General features: G+C 50.4%; 1 protein-coding gene across 1 annotated transcript in view; it reads left to right on the forward strand.

The window, feature by feature from the left end:
* The window catches only part of LOC132318654 (hydrocephalus-inducing protein homolog), a 147,464-nt gene that overhangs the window by 56,587 nt on the left and 69,030 nt on the right, over nucleotides 1-21,847 (forward strand). The window contains exons 13-19 of the mRNA XM_059826627.1: nucleotides 919-1,154; nucleotides 1,993-2,093; nucleotides 3,853-3,988; nucleotides 4,471-4,635; nucleotides 8,245-8,397; nucleotides 17,320-17,558; nucleotides 20,485-20,740. Coding sequence (XP_059682610.1) covers nucleotides 919-1,154; nucleotides 1,993-2,093; nucleotides 3,853-3,988; nucleotides 4,471-4,635; nucleotides 8,245-8,397; nucleotides 17,320-17,558; nucleotides 20,485-20,740 — 1,286 coding nt within the window. The remainder of the gene's footprint in view (nucleotides 1-918; nucleotides 1,155-1,992; nucleotides 2,094-3,852; nucleotides 3,989-4,470; nucleotides 4,636-8,244; nucleotides 8,398-17,319; nucleotides 17,559-20,484; nucleotides 20,741-21,847) is intronic.

Consider the following 21,847-nt stretch of genomic DNA (forward strand, 5'->3'; position numbering starts at 1 on the left):
ATGGATGAACGATCCGCTGTGTCTGCAGATGGTTTTCCTCCCCCACCCGTATTCCAGTAACGCTTGGTAAGCAGGCCATGGGAGATGTCTCCTTCTCACAGAGCTGGCCAGCCAAGCCCGATGTCCACTCCAGAGCAGGTTGTGGGCTGATGTCCTGTCTCTGCAGCACATTCCCACCAGGTGTGGTTGTATCACTGCTTTTCCATTATGGAAAGCAAGTATCCAAGCTAAAGTGATGTAAACCTTTGCGGGCAGTAACCAAAGCCAGTGTGCAGCGTGGATGTGATGTCCCCGTTTGTTAGGTAAGGTGAGACATGGTTCCTGCTAATTTTCTAAGCAAGCATCAGGCTTGCCTCCTGTGAAGTGGGCTGCAACTTGTGATGAGCCAAGTCTGGTTACCCCAAAAGAGGAGATGCCTTAAGGATGCTGCCTAGAGAAACTGCATTAGAGTGCTTTGCATCGTGCTGTGGTATCCCACTGCATCCATCCTTTCTCTTACTGGAGCTTCTCCTCGATGACAATACACTGCTTTTATATATTGAAAACTGTGGGAGTGTTCGCAAAGTTAACGGGGAATTTTATGGACTGAATTTTCCGAATCAATGGTCTGTCTGGATGCATGCTCGTAAGTGAGAAATAATTGGTGCTGCTTTTGGGGCATGTGAGAACAGTCCTCAGTTAGAGAGACGAAATTCTGGTGTTCGGCATCATTAAGAGTGGCCATTGCCGAGGAAGCAATCTCTGATCAGCATAAAAGGGAGCTTAAGTGACGACTAATTCCTTGCTTAGCTTCTCAATTAGCTCTAATTCAGATTGAGAAGAGCTAAACTCCAGGTGCAGTTTTATCATAACAGAATATTCACACCGGGAATCATGGGATAATTGGCGCATAAATTCATATTTGTGTTTTTTTCCTAGGCTTCCCTCGCACCTTGTCGTGTCGTCTCACTAACACCTCCTTGGTGCCCATGACTTTCACCCTTCGCATTCCTGGGGATGGCTCAGGAGAGCCCAGCGTTAGCAGTTTTGTTCAAATGTCGGACAACGCTCCGCCATCCTGGAGAAGGGGAGCCCAGGGTTACGTCAAGCCAACTGAATTTACCATAACACCGTGCAGAGGGACCATCCGCTCCCAGGGCGTCATGGATATCGAGGTATGGGAAGAGTCCGGCCATACGTGCTTTAGCAGGTGGAGCTGAAGCTTCACTGATGTATGAGAGGGCTTTAGTGCTGCCAGCATAATGCGAGTAAGATATATGCATTAGTGTTAGGCTTTTGTTGGCTGGGTTACTCTGGGACGTTTCAGAAGGAGCACCGTTTTGTTTCCAGAATCCCAAGCAGAAGGTCTGGTACCATATAGTCAAGTACAGAAGCCACTCCTGTGTTTTTGAGAGCTGCTTAGAGCGATTTCTTTGATTTAAAGTGGGCAGAGGAAGAATGAGAACAGAAGGTGGCTGTTAAAAAGAGAGATGTCATTGTAGAAAGCAGTTTGCCTTTCTTCCCGGTCTTATTTCTCCTGTCCTGTTGAGTAGAAGGAGCTGTATTCACTGCAGCGATCTCCAATGGGGACTGAAAAAGCTCTGGCAGCCGTGAACTGCACAGCATCTGCTGGGCCACGTTTTGCTCTCACCTTCCCCCCGTAAAGCTGTACTCATTCCGTTCAAGACAGCAGATTTCCTCTGGATTTATGCTATTGTAGTCAAGATTACAAATTGGTCCCTTAATTTTAATACAGTGGTGAGTAGAGCATTAGTCTAATTGTGCTTTAATTTACCTTGTATATACCCTGATAACTGCACGGTGTATTTAACAAAGCAGATGTTGTCAGAAGACTTTTATTACTTGCAGAGCCTGTGCTCTGTACATGGACCAGCAGAAGAATTAGAGCAAAATCCTCCCTTTCCTTCCTGTGGAAGGAGAAGTGGAGGACACCACACATGGACAATGGCTTTTGGGAGCGATGCAGTATTTGATGGTCTTCTCTTCCGCCAGGTCACCCTGTGTTCCAACACTGTGAAGAGATATGAGCTGGCACTGGTGGTGGACGTGGATGGTGTTGGCAAGGAGGTGCTGGCATTGCCTCTCACAGCCAGGTATAGAGCGAGCCCAGAGAGTCGTGGTGAATGGAGTGAAATCCAGTTGGTGGCTGGTCACAAGCGGAGTCCCCCAGGGCTCAGTTTTGGGGCCGGTCTTGTTTAATATCTTTATTAATGATCTGGATGAGGGGATCGAGTGCTCCCTCAGTAAGTTTGCAGACGACACCAAGTTGGGCAGGAGTGTTGATCTGCTGGAGGGTAGGAAGGCTCTGCAGAGGGATCTGGACAGGCTGGATGGATGGGCTGAGGCCAATTGTATGAGGTTCAACAAGGCCAAGTGCCGGGTCCTGCACTTTGGTTACAACAACCCCAGGCAACGCTCCAGGGTTGGGGACGAGTGGCTGGAAAGCTGCCCCGCAGAAAAGGACCTGGGGGTGTTGGTTGACAGCTGGCTGAATATGAGCCAGCAGTGTGCCCAGGTGGCCAAGAAGGCCAACGGCATCCTGGCCTGTATCAGAAATAGTGTGGCCAGCAGGAGTAGGGAGGGGATCGTGGGCCTGTACTCGGCGCTGGTGAGGCCGCACCTCGAATGCTGTGTTCAGTGTTGGGCCCCTCACTATCAGAAGGACATTGAGGTGCTGGAGCATGTCCAGAGAAGGCCGACGGAGCTGGTGAGGGGTCTGGAGCACAAGTCTGATGAGGAGCGGCTGAGGGAGCTGGGGGTGTTCAGTCTGGAGAAGAGGAGGCTGAGGGGAGACCTCATCGCTCTCTACAACTACCTGAAAGGGGGTTGCAGAGAGGTGGGTGTTGGTCTCTTCTCCCAAGTGACAAGTGACAGGACAAGAGGAAATGGCCTCAAGTTGCACCAGGGAAGGTTCAGGCTGGATATTAGGAACAATGTCTTTCCTGGGAGAGTGGTGAAGCATTGGAAGAGGCTGCCCAGGGAGGTGGTGGAGTCACCATCGCTGGAGGTGTTCAAGGAACGTGGGGACGTGGCACTGCGGGACATGGTTTAGTGGGCATGGGGGAGTTGGGTTGATGGTTGGACTTGATGATCTTACAGGTCTTTTCTAACCTCAGTGATTCTGGGAGCTCAGGTTTCTCTTCTTTCCTCTGGTTCTTTGGAGCATTAATGTTCCCGGACTTATGCCAAAAGTTTTTCTTGCTGCAGCCGGATTTGATGCTGTTGTGCTGCAGTGGGTGTCAGTTTCATTGCAAGTGGCAGAGTTGTCCAGTCAGTGCCTGGGCTGCAGTTCTGTAAAATGAGTGCAAATGGGAGCAGACAGTGTATGGCGCCGTGGGGGCTGCAGAGCAAGGTAGCTACAGACATGGGGAAAGGGTGACCACCCGCTGCGTGAGGCAGGTGGTGGCTTGTGCCCTCTGTTGCTGGGGTAAATGGCTGAGTTTTCAGGCAGGGCAAGAGTGGTATGGGAGAGGAGTCATTTTTACTGAGATACTGGGGTCTTGTGTTCCCTGAGGCTTGGTGAGCCCTGGTCATGGGTGGGAAGGCTCCCCTGGGGCTCATGCCTTGCTGGGAGCGTCAGGAGGGTGCAAGGTGTCTTCGCAAGCCTCCTGGGGCGAAGGTGCCCATCAGACAGCTCTGGGACAGGGCACGGTGCTCTGCTCAGGGTTTGCTCCTCCTTTTACAAGAGGTTGTTGTATAAAAAGAAATTAAAGGCAATTTATTGCTGTAGGGGTATTAAACATCCATTTGGCAGTGACACGTGCTATGCTCTATTTCGTGCTATTTGGGGAGTAAAGAAATTGTACATTCTCTCAGGATCTCTGATTCCCTTTTGGTCATCTCTCTGCCTAGATGCATAGTTCCTCAGCTGCGAGTGCTCAACCCAGTCATGACATTTGGACGGTGCTTTCTGAAATTCCCTTACCGGCAGATACTGAGCCTTGCGAATGACAGCAATCTTCCAGGCTGCTACATGGTTCTTCCTCAGGTTTGTCATCGCATCTGCCTCCTGCCCTCAAATGTTATCGAGGGGTTTATTAGGGAAAAAAAAGAGTTTTGGCTAAGACCTTGCTGGTTTATATTCAAACCTAAAGGTTTGCTGAGAACAGGAACCTGCCCGAATAGAAACTTTAGGAAGCAGTTAAATAGGAACGTGCCTGAATATAAACTTTAGGAAGCAGTTTATAGTCTAGTCTTTGGGGTGCGTTCACATAGGAGGACTTAGAGGGTCACGAAAGGCGGCTGCAAGGAGGCTGCCAGCACAGGAGCGGGTGTTTGTGCCTGCAGCAGCTCTTGGACCCCCTCAGGACGCTAAGCTCATACTAGTCTTGCATCTGTTTTTGTGCCTTTCTGCTTTCTCCTAGGGATTTTTTTAAAAATATGTGGGAATTATCATTGTGGTAGATGTCAAGGAGTTCAGAGTGACCTTTGAGGAAGCTTTAATGTTGGGTTTGATTCTGTGCCTTACAGGAACACAAGAAGGATGCTCCTGTGTGGTACTCCAGCCCTGTGCCGTGTGGGATTATCCAGCCTCACAGCTTGGTGGAGGTCCCGGTTATGCTGGAAGCCCAGGTGACGGGAGAGAAGGAAACAGTTGCTCACGTCGCGGTCTTTGGGAGCAAAGGATCCCCACTGGTGAGTGCTAGGGGAGATGCGTGCCTTTGCGCGACTCGTCTTGGTGGGGCGTAAAGTGTACAGGGATTCTTCCTGGGAAAACAAGAACTTGTAATATATGGCTGGCGTGGACAAGGAAAGATGGGATTCATGGCATGAGCAACGGCTAATGCCTAGAGAAGAGGAAGGATGGTATTCTCTTAGGTGGTAATCTAAGTGTCTGACACCGCGTTTCATTACGGATATGTGAGATGGGATAACAAGCCCAGTCTGAAACCCAGCCCAATCCCTGGGTCTCACACTCTGCTGTGATATTAGATGAGCACCAACTGCTGTGTCATTAGGACTGTAGTTCAGGAGCGCACAGGGACCTCCCCGAATCCTGCTAAAGCGAGCCTGTAAGAAACCATGCTGAAGTGATGTTTTGTGCAAAGCTGGATTTCAGCTTTTCTGAAGTCAGGCCCATCGTGTCTGAGAAATATCCATCAAATCTCTTTGCCAAAAGTCCCAGCCACAGACACGTGAGTCTCAGCACCATTTGCAAAGCTTTTACCCTTGGGCTAAACCATGTATAGTTTCAAACTTTACCTTAATTGTTTTTGTTGGGAGAGGAATATGTCAATTTTTGGCCCAAAGGGCGAGCATTTCAGCTGGAAAATCCTAGCTGTCCCTAAAGAAATGACCAGCATGAGCTTGAGCAAGTGCGTGCACCCATTAAGTTGAACTTGAACGTGCAGCGTTTATGCTCGGTTGCTTCTAGCGCCCAGCGAGTGCTGTTAGGAACCTCGCTGGGTATGTTGGCAGCACAGACCTGAGTTTCTGGCCGTTAGGTGAGGTTCTTTGCATTTTCTATAGGACTGCCCTAGAGTTTGGGTGTTGTTTCAGTCATTCCTTGGTCCAGAGCTTTCCAAGCTAGCAGAACAGCTAACCATCTTGTTACACACCCTGCACTGGTGGCAAATCCTGCCCATCTAGATCATATCATGCGAATCTGACCTCAGGGGAATCGCTGCAATGTATTCCAATAAAGCAAAATTTAAGCTTGCTCTTGTTAACTTAGGTTAGGCCGTTTGGAATTGATACCGAGTCTTTAGGTGAAATATCATACAGATCTTTCATCCAGGTTGTGTAGGGTCCCTCCACGGGTCTGTTGCCTGGTATTTTCTTTGTCAGTGACTGCATGCCAGCTTCCATTTGGTGTATGTAATCTCCCAGAATCACTGAGGTTGGAAAAGACCTGAAAGATCATCAAGTCCAACCATCAACCCAACCCCACCATGCCCACTAAACCATGTCCCGCAATGCCACGTCCACATGTTCCTTGAACACCTTATTTTTTTTTGGTTGGAGTCACCATCACTGGAGGTGATGTCCTGCATTAAGGAGCTGGTAAAACCCCAGCCCTGGGGTCACGGTGGCAAGGCAGCCTTGTGTGCCACGCGCAGGGCATTTGGCAGCTGGTTTCTATCAGAATGAAGCAGTCACTCAAACCGTGGCTGTCTGCCAGGGACGGACGCTCTTCATTCCTAAATGATCAGATGTGACATTACATACCCATCGACAAAGCCAAGAGTGTGGCAATATGACTGATGGCAAAGTTGCTGTCTCCTTTTAGTGCCTTTCCCCGTGTGCCATGTTGTCTGTAACACTGTTGAACGGGTTTTTTTTCTCATCCCTTTTAAGACAACTGTAGATGAAGGGGTTGTATTTTTTTAAAAGCCCGTTCCTTGGCAAGGATATGTGGTGTTAGTAGACACTCTAATTGAAGCCAACTAGCCTGGGCATCCCCCAGATGTTACTCTGCCCATCTCCAAAGTGTTCTGCTCTGCCTTTGTTGCTTATGCCCTGCTGTCACGTGGAAGCAAGGCCAGCTGGCAAGGCACAGCTCTTCCCTCCAGCTCCTTCTTCCTGGGAGCTTTGGGCAGCATCACCCAGACTGCAGGTCTCCGTCCCTCCCTTCTCCCGGAGGGATAAAAGGTCCAGCATCACGTGTAGCTTCAGGTCCCTTATTTTTGAGGTACCAGCCGTGGTATGTGATTTTTGGCTCTTAGTTGCACGCAGTAGTGTTCTGTCAAGGGATGAGCGTTTCTGGATGCTGTTCCTTCTGGCTGAGTTGGACTAGCGATCCTGACAGCTGCCAATGCCATTTCCTTGAGTCAGACATTATTAAAGGTTTTACATCAGTCTGGTTTCTTTTGTGGTTAAATCATACTCCGTGCCCTCCAGTGAATCGTACAGCAGCTTGTCAGTGTTGGGAGTTTTATGCGTTCAGATGCTGTTTAAGAGTTGGGGTGTTTGGAACCGATGAAATCCAGCCAGACTGGAGAAATTCCCATTTTTAATGATGTGAGAAGGTGGTTTAGCAAAGAGATCCGTATTCCTCCTCTAATAGTCTGCGCCAGTTCTGCAAGAAGAAAACTTTGGGGTCTCGGACTGTCAAAAGAAAAAATACTGGTTGAATGATGTAATTAATAATTAATGTCTGTTATTCATATAATACCAGGAATGCTCATAAGCACAAGTCAGAGGCAACTAACTTGCATGATACTTTTGGACAGGCTGGATCGATGGGCTGAGGCCAATTGTATGAGGTTCAACAAGGCCGAGTGCCGGGTCCTGCACTTGGGTCACAACAACCCCACGCAACGCTCCAGGCTTGGGGACGAGTGGCTGGAAAGCTGCCCTGCAGAAAAGGACCTGGGGTGTTGGTTGACAGCCGGCTGAATATGAGCCAGCAGTGTGCCCAGGTGGCCAAGAAGGCCAACGGCATCCTGGCCTGTATCAGAAGCAGTGTGGCCAGCAGGAGTAGGGAGGTGATCGTGCCCCTGTACTCGGCGCTGGTGAGGCCGCACCTCGAATGCCATGTTCAGTTTTGGGCCCCTCACTATAAGAAGGACCTTGAGGTGCTGGAGCGTGTCCAGAGAAGGCCGACGGAGCTGGTGAGGGGACACCAGGACAAGAGGAAATGGCCTCAAGTTGCACCAGGGGAGGTTTAGGCTGGATATTAGGAAAAATGTCTTTCCGGAGAGAGCGGTGAAGCATTGGAAGAGGCTGCCCAGGGAGGTGGTAGAGTCACCATCGCTGGAGGTGTTCAAGGAACGTGGGGACGTGGCACTGCGGGACATGGTTTAGTGGGCATGGTGGTGTTGGGTTGATGGTTGGACTTGATGATCTTACAGGTCTTTTCTAACCTCAGTGATTCTGTGATCCGTACTCTGAAGAGCCTGCTTTGCTTCTGACTTGGGCTGGTTTTCATCAGTGTCGCTTTGGGAATGTTAACAAAGTCACTCTCCAAGTGGGACTGTGCAGTAGCAGGAGGTAGGGAAGGTGGTTTGGGGCAAGACTGAGCAGGCACAGGGTAGCAGAAGGAGAGCTAACAGTGTGGAGGAGGGGTGAAAGAGCAAGCATGGGAAACTGGGTTTCTTTATCCCCTGATAGCGGGAGCTTGTGGCTTTCAGATGGGATCCCTCCAGATCCCACACTTGCTCCAGGCTTTCTGTTTCAGTCTTGCAACACTGAAAACTTCAAACCACCTAATTATCCCTCAGTGTAGGAGTACCCTTAGAGCTGTCTAATCTTTTTAAACTTTCCTTGTTCTTTCTGATCTTTCCTACCTGCTTCCTGGAGCAGAAAATCCATCTAGTGAGCATTGGAGAAGGACCAGTTGTCTACGTGCATCCACATAAGATAAATTTCGGCAGTGTCCAAGTTCTGCAAGACGCTTCCCGAACTCTCCACCTCTGCAATCAGACTGTCATCCCTGCATCCTTCTGGGCAGAGATGGTAAGTATCTGTGGGGCTATTTCCCAACAAAAATGACTGGTCCATAACAGCCCGTGACTTGATTTTTATGCACAACATTTCCGTATCGCTCTCCGAGAGAGAAAGCAAGATATTCCACCACAATGCGGGAAGAGGAGCCTGGTTCTGGGGGTGGTTTTAGCTGGGGCACCCCTCAGTAAAATAGAGAGTTTGTATAGATGTTTGAGCAGAAATGAGTCTGGATCATTTTTACAAGTTGTCCCTTTGTTTTGTGGAAGGTATTTAGCTCGGAGAGTCATGCTTTTGGAGCTCTAGGAGATGAAGGGAACCCTGTGACCCTTTGCTCCTGAAAGGGCATGGGTGGCCCTGTGGTTTCCCTGTTCCGTCTGCATCTCCGTTGCCTCAACCTCCTGTTAATGATAGAGACTAGGGTGTGAGGTCTGTCCTCCAACTGCTGGTGGGGAGGCGAGTTTCACACTTACGGGGGGTCACACGAGCTGGGTTGTTGCCCAAAAATATGTTTGTAAGGGTGGTGTAGCGACAGAGTCTGTGGACTCCGTAGCGTTGCAGAGCATCTCTGGAGACTAGCTGCAGAAGAAGGTTATTTAATTCATGGAGGCTGCCTAGTGTGACAAGCTGCGTAGCAGGAGGAGAGCTTGGCTGCTTCCCTGGCATGGGGAGCAGGGCTGATGCAGGCGGGAAGGGCTCGGGTGCTGAGGCTGGGTGGGATGTGCTCCCCACTGGAGGGGGGATCAGGGCAGGAAAACAGGGTTTGGAGGGGGTTTGTGCTTCTCTGTGCTAGGTCGGTTGGAGTTCTGGGGCTGGTTAACCCAGGCTGAATTTCCCTCCTGCTGCTTTTGCAGCTGTTGCACTCCAGTTTCTGTGCCCAGGAGCATAAATGTAACCTCAAAGTGGGGGATTCCCAGGGCAGCTTTCTTTGGCTCCACAACGAAAACCTGCTTTCCATCTCTGCAGAGAGCAAGCCACCTCGGATGGGTGGTACTGGTGTATAAATGATGAGGTTTGCATGCTTGTACCCAAGACTGACCTGCAGAGCTCCGTTTAGGTCCTGCCATCGGGGTGTGATGCCTTCCCTCCCTCCCCTGGGCAGCTTGCAGTACACCCAGGGGGCTTGCAGGGGTGTATCTGCCTCTCCATTGCCTCTGTGCCCTAACTTATGGGATTGGGCAATAAATCCCATCCTGCTTCCCGGCGATCTCTGCAAATATTGTGCTAATCAATAACTAGAATGGTAATATGAGGTGGTTCAGGGATGGTTTCTTTTCCTGCAGTAAAGATGGCCTCTGCTGTTCCATAGCCCCTCTGCTGACTCCCCAGCATGGAGTTACCCCATGGTGAGCGTTTTGGCTTCTCAGGATAGCTGCTGCTATCCTGGAGGTGTTCAAGGAGGCAGGTCCCGGGAACCTGCTGGATCAGCCGTTTCAGCAAGGGCTCTTCAGACTCTTCAAGACCGTGATGCTGAGCCTGCCTGATGGGAGCAGCACTGCAGCAGGCGAGGTGTGCTCCAGCTCCTCCCTTGCCCCCAGCGGCTGCCTCCATTGGTGCTGTTTTGTTGCCTCGGTTGAAGTTTTGCCCTTTGCTGCTGTCTTAGGCTGCCTGGCAGTTTATTGATGGGAAGAAGAGAGGACTGAATAATTTTGGAGATAAAATTTGAGATGCGGTCGGGTGTCAGGGTGACCTGCACGTGTAGATCTGAGAGCAGAACTGGCTCCGGCTGTCCCTTAGCCTAGCTGGTGGGTGACTTGGGCATCCTTCATTCACTTGTGCCCCTGAACCCAAGTCTTGTGTTCTCGAAGATGCCAAAGCTGCTGCTTTGATTTCCTGCTTGGAGATTGCCGCAGGACAGCGAGCTGTGATATCCCTGTCTCCCGTTTGATGGCTAATCTCGAAACCGTGGCTCTTTGCAGTCAGGCTTCTAGATCACGATTCCCCACTCGAAAGAAAGAGCTATTGATTGACATTTTCACAGCAACATTACAGCATGCTGACTGGCAGCTCAACAACCTGAATGAGATTAGATTAAGGGGCAGCAACAAGGCAAATCAAAGGCTGGTGTCTTGTTCAGAACAGAAAAGGGAAATGCTGTAATGCAGATGGCCATGGTGGTGTCCTTAACCATCACGTGCAAATTGCTGTTCCTGTCAAGTCGAGCTTTCTTCTTGCTTTATGGGAGAAAAGAGCATTATCTGAGCAAGCAGAGATGTCTTTTGTGGATAACTTCACTCCGGGATAGCAACTTAAGGAATTACCTGGAGTACCCCTCGTGCACAGGCTTCCCTGTACCCCTCTTCTCTCCGTCGGATGAGTTGCGGGGAGCAGCACTGAGCATCTCTGCCACTAGAAGGAAGGAAATAAAAAAACCTCCAAAGCTGTGCATTGCGATGGGGCTTTTTGGGTTTGTAGTGGGGTGTAGGGACTTCATACCCATGTCCTTGGTTGGCTTATCCCTGCTTGCCAGGGTAGCTGCAGGGCTGTGACCCTTGGGGCCAGCGTGTCATCCCCTGCTCATCCACTGACTCTTGTGTCTGTCTGTACTTTTCCTTGTCAGATTGCTTTCCCAGCTGCCAGGCAGCCCCGTTAGAGCATCCTCTGGATCCAGCAAGGAGGATTTGCCTTTTTCGTGGTAAAAAAGACTGGAGGAGTAGGTCAACATGAAGGAGCTGCTGCAGCTTAGCTGGGGGCTGATGCGACCTGCTGAAAAAAGTGGCTGTTTCTCCTCCTTGCTGCCGCTGTCATCTTTTTTCCTGTTTCCCTAAGTGTCTGGTTTTTGCCGTATTGACAAGTGAGGAAGAGTTGTATTGATTAATGGAAGCGTTTGCTCTCCCTGCAGAAAGGCAGAGAGGGAAAAGCATCTTTCTTTGATCTTTTCCTACTTGTTTGTTGTCACTCTGTCTTCTCGGGCATCTTTTATTCGGCTGCTAAGAATGACATCTCTCGGCATCACGGAAGGCAGCTGCGTATCATGCCTGTGTGATCAGGAAAGAGAAGACAGGCTTAGGGTGTAATTTTTGTTCATCAGCGGCAGCTTTCTTCTGCCTGCATAACCACCGCGCTGGGTCTGTTATGTGCTACCGCAGGGAGGCAAACGGTGGTTTCCTGGTGCCTTGTAATGAGGGAGGAGAGAAAAAAACTTTCTTGGGACTTCCCCTTCTAGTGACGGTGCTCTGTTTCCTAATTTTGAGGTCCAGTCTCCTTTGATGGGATCCTTGACCTCCCTAATCCAGAGCCCTGTGCTCCTGATGGAGCTCGCTGCCGCCTGGTTTTTCCAGCAGCGGTTGTCCAGCCAGATGTGTTGTCGTCTTCAGGAGAGTGCCTGGGGAGCAGATCCCCTTCCACCTTCCCAGGGATGAGCTGCCGTCAGGTTCAACTGGAGCTGACGTTGCAGAAGAGACCAAGTTTTGTTTGTTAAAAGAAAAAGAAAAAGCTGTAACTGTTTATCTTCTCACTGGGATTCAGTGGAGAAAATCAACTGATTTTGAGGCAGCATATAAAGGCTCTTGGTCAAACTCGGTGTAAGCAAGGAGAGAACACGCAGTTCCCATTCCCATACTCGCTTCTCTCCTCATTTAGTGCAGGATTTGTTTCATTTACTAATTTCATTGCTTATTATCTCAAGCTTTTGACGACATTCCCTTTGTGAAAGAAATGGTCGTACAGAGGGACAGCAAAACATGGAGATAAACTTAAAACCAGTGCCGATAAAGGGATGCTGCTTTAGTGATTCTGTTTCTTGTTCTGGCTGATGCGCGATTTTGTTATCTGAGCGAATTGTGCAGGCTGCGGGAGGGAAGGCTTCGCAGAGCCTGTCAGCATTGTTCGTAGCTCTCTCCAGCTGCTCTCGCTGAAGTTGGAGCAGACTTGAATCGGCAAGAGGGTGGTTTTAAAATCTACTGTAAATTACATTTTTTTTTTTGTTTCCCGGAGCATCCGAATAATTAGGCAGCCTGTCAGTGTTTGCTCGTAGCGAGACGCAGGCAGTGCCGTGCCCTTCAAATGATACCTGCAATGCTGTTTAGAGAGGAGTGTTACATTAACTTTGCAGGGTATGGGCAGCATTGGCCCTGAATATGTGGTCTCTTCCAAGGTGAGCAGAGCTTTTGAAGATAAGATGCATAGGCTTAACTCTTTCCAGAGCTGTCCTACCAGTGCCTCGTGGTGCTCCGAAAGCTCACCTTTAGACTTAAACCATTGGTTTGGTTTTTAAAGGCTGTGTTTTGCTAATACAGCAGCACCGATTTGCTGATTTCCACCCAGCTTGGTCATGCCAGAGCTGGACCATGCCTGGAAACTCACGCCATCGGTCATGAACGGGGGTCAGGGCCAGGAGGGTCCGGTCTTGTGCTGGCAACCGGTTGTATGAAAAGCTGAGGAAGGTGGAAGGCCGTGTCCCTGCCAGGGTTGCACAGGCTTAGGTCCAGGGCATGTGGCTCTTAGGGGAGCAGAGGTTTGGAGGAGACCTTGGAAAAGGTGCCTGAAACCTGGCCACAGGGAAGAGGGTTTTTTTATCATGTCAGGTATCTTATATGAGTTCATGCCCTTTCAAAATTGCTGTATTTCAGTAATTGAAGAAGTTGTTGTTCTGCTCGTCTAGGGAAACTAAGCTCGTCGTATTGCGCTGCACCCGTTGGCCAACTGAATTAAAGAAGGGTAGAAGTCTTCAAGGCAATTATGTTCCTACAAGCAAGAGTGACTCAGCGGAGTGCTTTTCCCAAAGGAAAAGCGGGAGGAGTTTGGTTACTAAATGTTGTGCTGGGCAGCAGCCGGCCAAGCCGTGCCTGAGTCCTGGCTGGCGAACCCCGATGTGCAGAGCGGTGGCACTGGTCTCCCCAGCTCAGTGGGGAGGGCAGATGGGGTCTGGAGGGGTGAGCTGTGGGCAGGGGCCAAAGGTGGAGAGAGGCTTCGTTAGCTCCCTCACCAGTCTGCTATTAGCTGAACCAAGCGTGACAAATTAGGCTGCGTTGTCAGTGGCAGTGAGTGCCATGCTTTAGTTTTTATATTTTTACTGGCTTTAAAGGCTCTGCCTCTTGCTTTCATAAAGCATCCCCTTGATGGTGCGCTGGGGCAGAGGCTAAACCAAGGTGGTCCCCATGCTTTTGCCGAGGAGATGCTGGTGCTGAGGTGCCGGGAGGAGGCTGGTTGTTGGTGGGAGCACCTAGCCAGCCTCGCGCTCTGATCTCCACCTCGTGCTGGGGCTCGGGGTGCTTTTGTGCTGTTTTCTGCCACTGGCAGTTTGTGCGGCTAAAGAGTAGCTTGGAAACGAAGAAGGTGGGGTCCCCCACCTCAGGACTGCGAAAACACCTGGGACAAGGCTCTCCGCACAACTGAGGTATGATGGGGTTTTATTTCCCCATCATGTGCAACCTCCACGAGGAGCGATGGGTCAGCCTGACGTGGTGGGAACGCTCTCTCCCTAGAGCTATGGCTTGGTAAAGTACAGCTGCATTTTTAATACTGAGTTCTGCTTCCTCTTTCGCTTGTGCAAGGCCAGAATGACCAGACCCCTTTAATTAACTCGCTTTGAGTAGCTTCAAGAGAACGGAGTGTGGTGGCTCCTCAGTCGTCCCTTAGGGCAGGCAGCCATCCTTCCATCCATCCATCCGTCTCTCAGATGCACGCTGGTGTCTGTTATCATCAAATTTTGGCAATGGAAATCTGTCCTGGGAGAAGCTAATGATCTTAGCATTGAACTTCTTGATTAAGTGATTGATCCCTACCCTTGCCTAGCACTCAGGGACTCTGATGTCCGATAGCGCAAGCTCCTACAGGGATAAAAATAGCCACTGTCTTTGTCTATGAAGTGTGTACGGCTATTGCATCATTTTCCAGAGCATTCAGGGAGAAGCAAGTAGCAGGGGTGTCATCAGAAGTTAGATCTTGGTCTCCAAAGTGATGGAATTCTTCAGCATGGCTCCACGAGATTTCCTGTCTCTGGGACACAGCCTGGCTGGGTGTAGGCAGGAGCTGACCTAGAAACCTGAGTGAATGTGGCCCGGCAGAGCCTTTTGGTCCCGGCAGGTCTCCTGTTCAGTGATGCACTGTTCTGCCCCTCGGACCCGCACCAAACGCTGACTGAAGGAATGAGGACGCGATGCAAATCACACTCCTCCGGAGTGGGCTGTTGGCCTGGTAGGGCTTGGTGGGTCTGCGCTGGGTCACCCTGGGAAATGCAAAGTCTGGCTCCGTCGAGACAGCCTATCGTTATTCCTCAGTAATAGTTTCTTGGGTACAATTTACTGCCCGGCTTGTTGCCAAGCTTTGATAAATGAGCTTTGTCAGATAGCAGACTTGCAGATTCACCTCTGGAGCAGAGCTATCAGGTCTCCTTTTCAAGCGAGCTACCCTGTGTCAGCATGAATCAGAGGAAAAGTTGTACATTACCGTCAATGAAGACTTAACACCCACCGGCTTGGCATGAACGTGTTGGCTGGGTAGCCCTTGGCTGATGGCAGCGCAGTGGATGCCTCTGAGGCTCCACTGAGGCTACGCATGGGATGCAGGGACAACAGCAGAGGGTTGGTGGGATCCTATGTGGTGAGTGAGGTCAGTCTTCTCTTGTCTGCCTGCCTGGGGTTGTGTGCATCACTGGCCTTTGAGATGAAAATAAATGTGGTGCTGATTTGATGAATTTTCAGTGACTGTAGTCTCTCTGGGTAAGCAGGTAGAGCTCTGCTGACAGGTTTTTGCTTTGTTTGCCATCTTCCAGTCTCACTAGACACCCTGAGGTTCAGCCTGGTTTTCAAGCACTGCTTACCCTCTGCAGGCAGGGAGTGTTGGGGGGCGCAGAAACCAAAATGATAATTAGCCAGACCTCAAAGGGAATATAAGAATATTCCCTAACAGAGTATGAGGTCCCAAACCAGAAGGCTGGAGAGTAAGGCTGCAGGTAGTAATGGATGTGGAAGGTGTAGGAGGAGTGAAAAAAGCCTAGCCTGCGCTCCCTGGAGATGCAGAGCCACGGGGTTTAGCCTGTGCCGACTACCTTCCTCCACTCAAGGACAGGGAGCTGCTGGAGAGGGTACAGCAAAGGGCTACGATGATGATTAGGGGACTGGAACATCTTTCTTATGAGGAAAGGCTGAGGGACTTGGGTCTTTTTAGTCTGGAGAAGGGAAGACTGAGGGGGATCTTATTAATGCTTCTAAATACTGAAGGGGTGGGTGCCAGGGGGATGGGGCGTCTTTTTTCAGTGGTGCCCAGCGACAGGACGAGAGGTAACGGGCACAAACTTGGTCATAGGAAGTTCCATCTCAACGTGAGGAGGAACTTCTTTACTTCGAGGGTGTCAGAGCACTGGAACAAGCTGCCCAGAGAGGTTGCGGAGTCTGGAGATATTCAAAGCTCACCTGGACGCATTCCTGTGCAACCTGCTCTGGGTGACCCTGCTCTGGTGGGGGGGTTGGACTAGGTGATCTCCAGAGGTCCCTTCCAACCCCTCTCATTCTGTGAGTCTGTGATTCCACCCTTATGTTGCCTTTGTTTTAAGACTTTCTCTTGCAACTCTAGAGGATAAATGAAATGGAACTGAGTTTATTAGTTTTGCCAGCGCCTGGAATAATTGTGATGCCTTTGGCATGCTCCATCCTGGGATGCAGGCATGCAGCCCTGACCCGCTCTCCGTGCAGGGCGCAGTCAGCCTGAGGAGTTATTGTAGCTGGGGCGCCTACCCACGCTGCTGGGACCCTGAATGCTCAGCAAGTTATTGCTTCCCTGGCCTCCCGCTAGTCTTACCCTCGTTTTGGGGGGTTATTTAAAATGCTTTCCATGACTTTGAAGTGCTGCTTGGTTTTCTGATGCTCTTCTCCCTTGGGCTGTCTGGTGTCCTGTTAGAGCTCAGTGCCGCCAGCCTGGCAGATGGAAACTCAAGCTGACTTCACCTGGATCAGGCACTGGGATCATGTCAGGCCTCCAAGCTCATCATTGCTTTTCATTTAAAAAAAAAAAAAAAAAATAGAAAACCCCCTTTTCTCTTACAATACTGAGGTGTTTTGGGTGAGTAGTGCCTGTTATCCCGAACACAGCACTGAACTGTGGAGTGCGTGTGCCACTAACATCATGGTGGACACTTTGAAGCCGTACATCTACATCCCAGTGCATTTCAGGCTGGCCAGGGAGCATTGCATGCGTTTCTCTTTGTCTGCTGCAAGCTTGCTCCCTGCGAACGTGGTTTTAAATGGAATTGGGGGTCCAGCGCCCTTATTGCCCCATCTGTAAAGGGAGGTCTGTGAGAGACCAGAGGAAGAGAACGCTTGGGAAGCCCGGGCCATGCCCACAGGGCATGTCTTGCCCTTTCTTTCTGCTTAGTTCTTTACTGCCCTGCTGTAAACACTTAGAGCTGAATGTTTCAAGGCCAAGGACAGTGGGACACCTCGCTGCAGCTGATGATCAGTGGGGCCCGAGTGCTTCAGTCCTTCAGGGGCTGTTGAAAAGCACTGCCGAACTCTTGGGAAAGAAGACTTTGGTGTTGGGGTTTTGATGGACCGGTTTTGCAGAGTTATTCTTCAGGCTCTCAGCAGTATCCCGCTGCCACGGTGGGATTTGAGCAGTCCTGGCTTCCTCTGGCCTTGAGCCTTGATGCAAACCTGGCGACCGTGGTTGGGAAGGTAGGAGAGATAAAGTAGCTTCCCTTGGTGTGCAGTCCGAAAGAGAGACCAAAAGAAGAGGGGGAATAACCTTCTCCTGAGGATGAGCATCTCTTGGGTTGGGCAAGACTGGGTTAATGAAGTGAGTCTGTTAAAGGAGGGTAAATTACAGGTTGTGTAAGCTCCTGCGTAGTTGTTCTTTCCAGACACTGTAGCTTAGATTTAGGGAAATGAAGCCTTTATGTTTTTTACCCTCATATCTTTAGTCCTTCCTTTTCCTGCGCCCCACAAGAGACCAGGGTCCATGGTTTCCATCCTCATTAGTGTTTGGCTTGTCTTACAGGCTGGCAAACGCTCGCGCTGGAGGATTGAACCCCGTAGAGGAGTGATCCCCCCTGAGAGCGAAGTGTCTGTGACCGTCATAGCGAACTTGGATGACACGGAGAAATTCAAGGACGAGGTGAACCTGTTCATAGAGAACAGTCGTTCTTATGTCATCCCCGTCCAGGCTGTCGGCATCGGCACCACGATTGTCACTGACAAACCTTTTGGTCCGGAGCTCAACTTGGGACCCCACTTCAGGTAGGCTACCTCTCAGCTCCCGCTTCTGCCATGGGCTCAGCCAGGAGGAGTTTTGCTGTGGTCCTTCAGGCTAGTTCTCCTCCCGTGCTCAAGGTCCTGGCTCCATTTCACTGAAGCCACAAGAATTCCTTTAGAAGCATTTTATGGCCAGTTGAAAGACGTTAGATACCCTCAAAAGCCACCAAAATGGACACCAGTTGCTAAATTGTCACTGAATTGCCCTTAGTTATAATACCTTTATTTCCTCACTTTATCAAATAAAGATACGAAGGAAAACAGCAGGTCCCCGAAAGCCTCCGGCTGGAAAACGCTGCATTACGAGTATAAACATATTTCCCTTTGCAATAACATGGCTTGCTTTTTCACTCACTGTGGAGTATCATCTTGCAACAGCGGAAAACCGTGGAGGTAGCTTGTTAGCAACTCCTCGACTAAATTAATGGTGCTGCTTTATTTCCCCTCTGCCTGGGAGTCCTGGAGGAGCAGCAGAATTTGTCTTTGCCCTGTATCATCCCTCAGTTCACTCATCATCCCCGGCTCCCCTGCCGGGCTGCTCTTTATTAGACGTAGTCGCTCTTTCCTCGTTTCTCCTGCCTGCTTTCCTCCCTGTCTCCTCCGTCAAGACCGCAGCAGCAGCCCGGGGCACGGGCAAGCGAGGGTGGCTGCAGGCCCAGCTCTGAAAGGGAGAGGAGGAGAGATCTGCTGAGGTTGGGTGGGGTAAATTGGGAGTTTCAACTGAAAGAGCTTGGCTCAGAGGAGGGGATTTGTCGATCCTAACAGGCGTGTCTGAAACCAGGCACATCCTTATTAAACAGGGGAGGAAACTAAGGCTTTGCAAAGTGCTGCTCACCTTGTGTTTGGAGACCTTTTGGGGCGAGAAGAATCACCTTCTCGAGGTGCCTGTTCCTTTCCCTGGCTGCAAAGAGGGTCCACAGTGCTCCGATACCTAAAATTTTAGTTGGAGCAGGTTAATCCCACCATAAGCATTTAGGATAGATTTTTAGCGACTTAAATATGCATCCACAAGCCATCCACATCAGCAGGGACATTGCAGGGAGGTTGGTGCTTGTCCAGCGTGTCCTGTGCTCTGTGCAGCCACAAATTGGCTACGCAACACAGGGGACAATGTTAGGGTGGTTCACGTCATTGTGTTCTGCCGCCCTTCACCCGCAGGCTCTGTTTGGAGCTGTTGCCGTTGGTGTCGGCTGCAGAGCTGCCACCGGCTGAGCTGAGGTGGGACCCCGGTAACATCTCTGAGTTGGGCTTTCCCAGAGCCACAGATTCTGCATCTCCCGAGAGCTGCTCCAAGCTTTCATCTGTTGCTCTCCCCAATGTACACCATGTCATACTAAACTTGTATACATCATTTTTTTTTAACAGTCTGTTTCAAAGACTGGTTTGTTCTATACTGTCGCTTCTGTGTTTGTATTTAGCTGCTTATGGCAGACAGGCATTTTGTGAGCCACATATTCTGTACCTTTCAAAAAGACACTAACTGTTCCAGGAACTCTTCATTTCCTGGTCATGCTCGGATTTATAGAGGGTAAAAGAATTACTCCAGACTAGCCTGTGGTTAGTGTTTCTTTACCTGAAGGAATCAATTTCCATTGAATATTCATTTGGTTTTATATCTAGCTCTAGTTATTCATCTCTGGTTGTCGCTCCGTTCCCTCAGCAGCTAGAGCTGGTCTTGCTGCCGTGTTCATATTGGGGAAACTTCTGTTGATCCCGTGTTCTCAGAGTGCATTTATCTTCCTAAAACACAAACCCAGCTGCACTGTTCAGGCAAAGGGCGATATGTTGGGAGCGATGAGGGCTGGCTGCTCTCTAAGGGATGACATCCCACCAGCGAGGCAAGCGGTGCCCGGATCACCAGATGAGTCTCTATACCCTGCAGCCTCCCCAGTAGCGTCTTTGGAGGAAGCCATCTGAGGCAGCAGCTCCCAAGGGGAAGGTGAAATGGCAGCGAAGCTGTTCCTCCCTCTACTTGCGGCCAGGCCAGCTTAGCGTCTGATGCAGCGAGACCTGCACCTTGGAAAAATACTCGGATTATTAAGCCCCAAAGGCTGGTGATGCTCTGTCTGCAGCAACTGAGATGATGTTTGTGTTGGGTCTGGCTGAGATGGAGTTCCTTTTCCCCACAGCAGCCCTCATAGTGCTGTGCTTGGTACTGGTAGCTGGAAGGTGTCGATAAGTCACCAGTGGTTTGGGTACTGCTGAGCAGTGCTCACACAGCATCCGAGCTGTCTCTCCAACACTCCCCTCTCACCGGTGGGCTGGGGGTGGGCAAGATCTTGGGAGGGGACACAGCCAGGACAGCTGACCCAGACTGACCAAAGGGATGTTCCATCCCATACGACGCCTGCTCAGCAATAAAAGCTAAGAGAAAGGAGGAGGAAGGGGGGGCATTCGTTATTACACCATTTGTCTTGTGGAGCAACTGCTAAGCGTACTGAAGCTCTGCTTCTTGGGAAGTGCCTGGACATCACCTGCTGATGGGAAGTAGAGAATAAATCTTTTATTTTCCTTAGCTTCCGCACACAGCCTTTGCTTTTGCTGTATTAAACTGCCTTTATCTTGACCCACGAGGTTTTTTCCATCTGATTTTCTCCCCACCCTGTCCTGCTGAGGAGGGGAGTGATAGAGTGGCTTGGTGGGCACCTGGAGTCCAGCCGAGATCAACCCACCACTATGTTCTCCATGAAGCTTTTCCTTGCTGTGCACAACCAGACCAGCTGCTGGATGGTGATAAACTTCGGGGCAACCAAGGTCTGGCTCTTGCTGTAGCTTTGAGCTAGGTCAGCCTTTTTGGAGGTGCCTTTATTGCTGAGTGTGCAGTCGGATAACGCCATCAGGGTGCTGAAGCTGGGTGATCGCTGAGAAATAGCAGCTCCCATGACATTTTCCATCTCTGCTTCTCTTCTAGCCTGGATCCCTGCAGTTACCACTTCAAGTTGACCAATAAAGGACGACGCACCCATCAGCTCTATTGGACGACGGAAGGTTTCGCCCCCTTTCACCTGCGTCATCGTCTCCCGGCCATCAGTAACAGCAAGGGCAAAGATGCCTCCCAGAGCCCCAAACCCGCCTGCCCTGTGTTCAGGCTTCGGCCTCTGAGGATGGAGCTGATGCCGGGCAAGACCGTGGAGATGACGCTGGAAGGCTTCTCCAGCACTCCTCAGGTGAGGTCCCCCACGAGGGCTGAGCCTTTCCCATCTGATCACATCCACTGGGAGTTCTTTTGCAGCCCCTTGACATTTTCCTGCGAAAATGAGCAAGAGCTTTCCAGAAACTGATTTAATGCCACAAGTTACCATGGCAGCACCAGTTGCTTTTCTTGCTGGCCACCATCAGTTGCTAAGGCTTTTTTTTGTGTTTCTATAGCTACCATAAACCCAACTTGCTGACACCAAAATGCGGGCTGAAGGAAGTATTCCTACTTCAGGGGCAAACAGCAGGTTACGAGGTGCCGTGTGCTGAGGCAGAAAGGAAGGGCAGGGAAAATAAGTTACACTTAGACTAGGAACACAGGAAGAAAGGAGATTAAAAAATGCAAGGTCATCTATCTGGGGGAAGCAGTGAGTAAAACAAACCACCTGTGAGGGGAGGGAGTGTCTGGGAGCAGCATCATTTTTCCTCTGTAGACAAACAGAAGCCGAGGGCTTGTCTAGCAGCGAGTCCTGGAGGAGAAAAACGAACACTGTGTGTCAGCTCTACTGATCATTCTCCACGGGGGAGCCTGTTCCCAGGGATCATTATACTTGACAGCTTGACTTTTGTCAGTATTTCCATAACAGCTCGCCCCAGTCTCTCAGCCAGCCGCAGTGTCCCAAGGGCAGCCAGGTCTTGCAGCACCCTTGGATGGCAGCTGAGAGGGGGGATTTCAGCAGGGTCACTGGGCGTTCTCCCTGGACCCTTCTTTCCAGGGGAAATCCAACTCGGCAAGGCAACTGCCAGCTAACCCTGGTGTGCATTCCCTGGCTCCAGATGTTTAAGCAACTATGGAATAAATCCCCATTAAGCTCCTGCTGATAGCAGTGCTTTGAAAGGTGTTTTAAAGGGTTGCCTCAGTAGCAGCTTGAGGAAGACTTGATTACTCACTCAGTTGACTGTGGTGGGACTGTTCCTGTGCAGTTCTGAGCCCAAAGGTTTTGCTGAAGAGGGAAAAAGGTACCGGAAAGGAAACAAAGTGATCAGGGCACTGGTGAGGGTGTCTTGCCTGGAAAGGCCAAAGGGGATCTGTGAGCTGAGTTGTGGCTGCCTGGCTCGTGCAATCAAAGCCCAGACCC

Source organism: Gavia stellata, chromosome 18 (genome assembly GCF_030936135.1).
Source record: "Gavia stellata isolate bGavSte3 chromosome 18, bGavSte3.hap2, whole genome shotgun sequence".
NCBI lineage: Eukaryota > Metazoa > Chordata > Aves > Gaviiformes > Gaviidae > Gavia > Gavia stellata.